The 7,665-nt window shown below is 35.4% G+C and overlaps 1 protein-coding gene across 1 annotated transcript; it reads left to right on the plus strand.

The window, feature by feature from the left end:
- Positions 1–6,191: 6,191 nt before the first annotated feature.
- Positions 6,192–7,130, plus strand: LOC142450939 (olfactory receptor 6C70). The gene has a single exon (XM_075552873.1). It carries the CDS (start codon positions 6,192–6,194, stop codon positions 7,128–7,130), a length of 939 nt encoding a protein of 312 aa, XP_075408988.1.
- The last annotated feature ends 535 nt before the right edge of the window (positions 7,131–7,665 follow it).

A 7,665-nucleotide genomic window follows, 5' to 3' on the forward strand; every position in this document is an offset into this window, starting at 1 on the left:
ATGTTGCTTTTCTCCATTAAAATATTAGTAGTTTTAAGCAAAATTAGATTAGCATTAATGTTATATTGTCATAGTATAGTTAAGTTAAAAGTAAAATTTGGTCTGTAAGGCATATTATTTTATTATCATATTAACAATGTTAAAACATGTAATATAAAGTTTATCTAGAAATGTACTGAAACTTGTCTTGTTGGTAGGTGCCATAGAGTCAGTTCCAGCTCATAGAGATCTTTTGTACAAGAGAAGGGTTCCCTTAGTCCTGTCTCATCTACACAACTTTGCATAAGTTTTCTTGAACTGATTGTTATAGAACTCTGCCAACCTATCTTGTTGAGGAGCTACTGTTTAAGTGGACCCTCGACCACAGATGATGTCTTTCTCTTGACATTCAAAATGGCATTCTCCTGGAATCTAGAGACTGAAAAACAAAACAAAAAAACCCCAACTCACTGCCATTGGTCATTGCTAACTCAATTTAAGACCACACCGAACTGCGCCTGTGTGTTTCCCAGAGGGCAACTCTTCATAGTAGTAGAAAGCCCAATCTTTATCCCAAGGAGCACCTGGGTGTTTTAAACTGCTGATCTTGTACATCTCAGCCCAACTCATAAGCACTACACCACCTGGACTCCTTGCTGGGCACTGGTACTTCCTTATAACATATTCAAAATTTTTAAGATGAAGTCTCATCATCCTCCCTTCGATGAGCCATTCTGGCTGTATTTTTGCCAAGACAGATTTGTTCATTTTTCAGGCAGTCTATATACTGTGTGTTTTCAGTCTCTATTCAATATTCTTGGTGAATATAAGAATTTGAGTGCTTTCTTTATTCGTGCACATGACGTGGGTCACACAAATTCTTCCTCAAGTGACGCCTTTGCTCTCCTCCCCTTAAAGACATGTTCTGCACCATATTTACACCATCATTTGATTTCTTGGCTGATGTTGCCATGAGCATTGATTGAGGATACAAGTAAAATTAAGTACTTGAAATGCCAAACTTTTCTATATTATTGTGATGTTTCTTGGTCCAGTTGTGAGGCTTTATTAATTTTTCACATTGCAGTGCAATCCGTGCCTTCCTTTGGTCTTCATTGATGATTCAAAGCCTTTTTGACTTTCAACAAGCAAGACGGTGTCATCTATACATTACAGGGTGTTTTTTGTGAATAGTCTTCCAGTCCTCCTGCTGCAGTATTCATCACATAGTCAGGTTTCTCAGATTATTTGTTCTGCATATAGAAAAAATATGGTGAAAGTACACAGACCTGACACACACAGTTCCTGATTTTAAAACATTCAGTATCTCATTTTGCTTGAACAAGTACGTGTCCTTCTGTGTATAGGTTCTACATAAACACAACCAAGTGTTCAGGAACTCTTCTCCTTCCCAATGCCTATAGTTTTTATGATCTACATAGTCATATACCTTTATGCAATGTATGCCCAAGTGAGCCTCTTTAAGGTATTCTCTGCTTTCAGCCAAGGTCCAGGTGATGTCAATAACAGTCCTCTTTCTAGGTCCTTGCTCGGATCTCGCTTGATTTCCTGAAAACTCCCTATTGTACTAATTAATGCCACCAATTTTTACATTACCTTTAGCAAAAGTTTACTTGTGTGTGATATTATTGATCTTGTTAGATAATTTTTTATTAATCTGGGTGATTTTTCATTGTAATGGGCACAAATGTAGCTCTTTTCCAGTTTATTGGCTAGATAGTTAGCTTCCAAATGTCTTGGTTTAAGAGAGTTAGCACCTTCAGGACGACATACAATTTTTGAAACATTTCAAAGGATTTTCAAAGGATATTGTCCATTTGTGGAACTTGGTTTTTTGCCATTACCCTCAGTGCTGCGTGTATATGTTCTAATACCATCAGTTCTTCCTCCTCAGCTACGTCCTGAAACAGTTCCATATCATCCAGGTCTTTGTGGTACGCTGAGTCTATGTATTTCTTCCATCTTCCTTAGATACTTCTTTCATCATTCAATATTTTGCCCACAGACAACATCAATATCACAACTTGAAGATTTTTTTTCTTCAGTCCTTTCGGCTTGAGAAATGTTGAGCACGTTCTTCCCATTGGGTTTCTAATTCCAGGTTTTGCACATTCTGTTTGTCTTTTTGAGTTGCCGTTTCAAAATTTCTGATTATATAGCTGACTTTTTTATTTCTTTTATTCACTTTAGCTTATCCACGTATGTTCAAGAGAGTTTCAGAATCTCTTCCGACATCTTTCTACTTTCGTTCTTTCCTGTAAGTTCAACGACCTTTTACAATCTTCGTGTCTGATACTCTTAATGTCACTCCACAACTTGGATGATCTTCAATCAGAAGGGTTCAATGCTCAAATCTATTCTTGAGATGACTTCTGAGTTCTTCTGAGATAGGTTCAAGGCTGTATTTTGGCTATCACAGATTTGTTATAATGGCTTTAGCTTCTAATTGAGCTTGCATATGAGTAATTTATGGTATATTTTGCAGTAGGTTCCTGGTCTTACTCTGGCTGATGACATTGTGTTTTTCCATTGACATTTTTCACAAATAGTCAATTTGATTACTGAAATTTCCATCTAGTGAGGTCCATGGGCATAGTCAATGTTTATGTTGAAAAGAAGTATTTTCAATTAGTAGGCTGTTTGTTTTTGTGAAAATTCTATATGATCTCCTGGGTTGATTCTATTACCAAATCCATATTTTCCAACCACCACTATTTCCTCTTTGGTTCCACCTTTTGCATTCCAATCACCAACATTTTTCAATTCACTTTGGTGGCATGTTTGGTCGATTTCAGACTAAAGAAATTGGTAGAATTCTTCCATTTTTTCATCTTAGTAGTTGTGACATACATTTGAGTAATATTTATATTAACTTATCTTCCTTATGGGTGTATCGATAATATCCCATCACTGACAGGATGATGAATGAGACCTCACTCCTCTTCAATTTGTACTTCCTGGAGTAGATTTTCTGATTCAAAATGGCCAGTAGCAGTATGTTTGCATTAACTGATTAGTAGGATATAGATCTTGGGATGTCTGATTTCACTGATGGTGTCATCCAATACTTTGATGGTTTAATTCAACTTATTAATGGATGTTTGCAGCTTGTTTTTCTGTTAGCTTCTCATTATCATTTTCAGTCATTCCTCATGTCAAGTGATGACAATCAAAGGTTTGCTCCAACCCTGTCATTAAGATTGACTCACCTTTGAGCAGACAGCTCGTGCCCAATCACATTTCAATGCCTTCCGACCTGAGGGGCTCGTCTTCTGACAATGGTGGATTGCTGTTCATACGATTTTAATTGGCCAATCTTTCAGCAATGGACAGTCTATTCCTTCTTCTTAGTCTGCTCTTAGCCTGAAAGCTCTGCTGAAATCTGTCCACCATAGATGACCCTCCTGATATTTGACGTAGTGGTAGCATTCCCTCTATTACCACAGCAGCACACAAGTCACCACAGTATGACAACTGACAGATACATGGTATTTGAGTATTTAAACTATGTTCTTCTGGGATATGCAGTTATTAAACATATTTAGTCATTCATGATGGAAATTATCATAGTGTATATACAAGAAGACTTGTTTTGCACCAAGTATGGTCTATTTTTCTAGTTATATTATATATAGAGAGTATCACATTCATATTACTTTCTAGAGTATGCTTTTTGAAGTTAATATTATAGTCTCAGGACGCTCAACTGATTAAATTGAAGTTTTGAAGCTGATGGCATCTAACCAGAGGTGTCTCAAAATCAAGGTCTGGGGTCTTCAGAAAAATTAGCCATTGAAAACCCTAGGAAGTATAATTCTACTCTGACACACATTTGATCAACAAGAGTTGGAACTGACTTGAAGGCAACTGGTTTGGTACTAGTTTATACTCATAAATCTAAGACATTCATATAACGTATGTGATATAGTTTTGATATTTTCATTGCTATAAATGTTTATTTACTGAGTATATCACAGCTTAGTTACTCAATCTACATTTAAATATTTTATCTAGTAAATTTGCATCTGTATTTAAAGTGACAGTTGGCTTTCAAGCTTTCTGTGCACTCTTCCTAAGCTTTCAGGGGCCCTCGGGACAGGAAATTTCAGAAGCCTTCGTGGGTCACCACGTGGGCTGTTAACCACAAGGTCAGCAATCGGACTGTGCAAGCCACTCAAATGAAGGAGGATGAGGATGGCCACTCTAGAAAAGATTTACGGCCTCTAATCACTATGATTAGAAATGAACTTCATAGTGGTGACTCCGTTTGTATTTGTGTTTGCTAAATAGTCTTAAGGAGTCTTGTTGGCACAGTAATTAAACATACGTGAGTGTTAAGGAAAAGGTTAATGATTCAAACCCATCAGATACTCCACAAGAGAAGGATGTCATGATACGCACTCAGAAAGATTACAGTCTTGGAAATTCTATGGGGAAGTGCTACTTTGTCCATATCCTATACAGTTACCATGAACCAGAATTAACTCATGGGCAATGAGTTTGTTTCTTTTAGTACTCTTTTATCATTTTTTGTTTGTTTCTGAAGAAGATCCTTAATAAAATGGAATGTCAAAGTGGCTGCAAAAATAGGTTCACAACTCCGTGATTGTGAAGATGATGCAGAATCTGATTGCATTTTCTTCTGTTGTACATGAGGTACTTAATAATCTGATGGGACCGAGAAACAACAAATCTATTTTTCCTCCTCAAATGAAGTACTAAATAAAATTAAAAGTATTTATTCTTAGAATATACTATATAGCTTGCTAAAAAGTCATTTAGATTATTTGAATATACTGAAGCAAGAATAGAGTTATTGGATAGTTATTTTCTTTTTTGCTGCAATTTAATTTTTATATTTCATAATTTGTCAGAGTATCAACTTGTTATTTTTCATTTAGCTTCTTCTTTTTTAAACTTAATGTCATGAATGTGAAGGAGTATTTCTTTTTTTTGTATGGATAGGGTATTTCAAGTTAATATTTAATACATTTGAATATTCATTATTTTTATTACTTACTTGTTCTGAAAATATGCTCTTTTGTGTATTTTCTCATTTATAAAACAAAGCTCATTGTCATCGAGTAAATGCCGATTTGAGTCAATAGCAAACCTTATGGGAAAGGGTAGAACTGCTCCTGAATGCTTCGGAGACTGTTACTCTTTACCAGCATAGAAAGCCACAACTTTGTCCCAAGGAGTGATTGGTAGTTTCAAACTGCTGATTGTGCAGATTACAGCCCAAGCATAACCACTACTCCACCATGGCTCCTTCTCATTTATATTTTCCCAAAATGAAATAGTTTGTTTTAAGATTAATTGAAATTGTATTTTTTCAAATAATACCTATTTTTTTAAATTCTTGGAATTTTGTCCTTACTACAAAACAAATTATTATTATGCATTATCTAAAGATTAGATTACCAACAGAATTCAGCTCCTTTACCTCAATAAACATGGAAAAGTTATATAACAATTGTCACACAATTGAACCAATAAAATAGGTCTATTATTTATAATTTCAATTAATAGTATCGTTTTAACCAAAGAATCTGTAAAAACACTTTTGATAATTCTCCCCTAGACTTATTTTTCTTCCCAACTCCTTAAAAGCAAATTTATAGAAAATTTGTTTACATATTTTTACTTTCAAAAATTAGAAAGTGACCTAAAGCCTACTAAGTTGATATAGGAATTAGGATATAGAGGATAAGTTTTAACTATAAAAATGCATTCTTTTCTGTTTTGTAATTTAGTTTCTAATAAAAAGGTGATCATTTTTACTATCATTTAAGTCTCTACTGACATAAGCAGAGCCATTGATTAAGGAACCCTTGCCATGATATGTGTCCAAGACTTGTATCAGCTTAATGATGCTAAGTTTAGCTTTTATAATCAAATCCTTTACCAGCTGGCCAATTTTGAATTAGATACAATACAATTGTCTGGAATATTGAGATCTAGAAAAATATATAACTATCAGATGTTGTGTAAATTAATTTCAAAAAGTGCATTTAGCCTCTGTAGTACAATTTTGGGTCATAACTTCAGCTTCCTTGAAGTATTATATTGTAAATGGTCTGTTTCTGAACAAGAGTCATGAGGATGCATTTTTCTAGAGGTCCACTAAATATCATTTCTGATCAGGTAAATTTTTATTTGTAGAGTTTGACTGAACACCTAAGAAAGAAATGAAGAACCATACTCTACAGATAGAGTTTATTCTACTGGGACTGACAGAGGATTCTCAGTTACAGATTATCATTTTTTTATTTCTACTTCTCAATTACATGTTAAGCATTATAGGGAACTTAACCATCATTGTGCTTACTCTTTTGGATTCTCATCTCAAGACCCCGATGTACTTCTTCCTTAGTAATTTCTCTTTCCTGGAAATCTCATTCACAACTGCCTGCATCCCCAGATATCTAATCACAATTGTCACCAGGGAAAAGACCATTTCCTATAATGGTTGTATATCTCAGCTATTTTTTTACATCTTTCTGGGGGTAACAGAATTTTTCCTTTTGGCGGTTATGTCCTATGACCGCTATGTCGCCATCTGCAAGCCTTTGCATTATACATCCATCATGAGCAGCAGAGCTTGTCACCAGCTTATACTTGGCTCTTGGATAACTGCATTCCTGGTAATTTTCCCACCACTGGTTTTGGGTCTGAACCTGGATTTCTGTGGTTTAAATATCATTGACCATTTCATTTGTGACATTTCACCAGTCCTACAACTTTCTTGCTCAGACACACACTTACTAGAACTGATTGCTTTTTTATTAGCTCTGATAACACTGATTGTCACATTGTTATTAGTAATAATTTCCTACTCCTATATCATCAAGACAATTCTAAAATTTCCTTCAGCTCAGCAAAAGAAAAAAGCCTTTTCCACCTGCTCGTCTCACATGATTGTTGTCTCCATCACTTATGGCAGCTGTATATTCATCTACATAAAGCCGTCAGCCAAAGAAAGAGTTGACATAAGCAAAGGCGTAGCTGTGCTCAACACTTCAGTCGCCCCGTTGTTGAACCCATTCATTTACACGCTGAGGAACCAGCAAGTGAAACAAGCATTCAAGGCTGTATTCAAAAGGATATTTTCTACTTCAGACAAATGAGAATATTAAAATAATTAATTATGCATTCATAAAAGAGATACTGAACAAAAGTAATTTGATTCTTCTACTCTACAAATTTATTTTACATTTAATTCTTTGGACTACTACAGGCTGCTTGATATAGACGCTATTTCCATTCTGTCTGCGTTAGTCTGGGTAGACTATAGAAACAAATTCATAAACACTCATGTATATAAGAAAGAGGTTTATGTACAAGAACAATTGAATATTGAGAAAAATGTGATAGCACAGTCCATATCAAGTCCCTAAGTCCCAAATTAGCCCATATGTCCGACATAAAACATATGCAATGATGTTGAATACAGGAGTATCATAGGCAGTGATTTGCAAGTCTTCTGGATCCAGTGGCATTGTAAGCATCTGGTTGTGTCAGGATATCTCCATGTGGCTTCTCTAGATCCAGGGCACAACATCCTGTACCTTGTCAGTAGAGAATCTCTCAGGGAGTGAGCAGAGAGACAGACATGTCTCCCGCCTTCAAGAAAGAAACACTGGAGTACCCACAATTCTTAAG

The sequence above is a fragment of the Tenrec ecaudatus genome, chromosome 6, assembly GCF_050624435.1.
Source record: "Tenrec ecaudatus isolate mTenEca1 chromosome 6, mTenEca1.hap1, whole genome shotgun sequence".
Taxonomy (NCBI): Eukaryota; Metazoa; Chordata; class Mammalia; order Afrosoricida; family Tenrecidae; genus Tenrec; species Tenrec ecaudatus.

Bases quoted from the DNA above. Each gene is read 5' to 3' on its own strand.
- LOC142450939 (XM_075552873.1), top strand. From the start codon at position 6,192: ATGAAGAACCATACTCTACAGATAGAGTTTATTCTACTGGGACTGACA.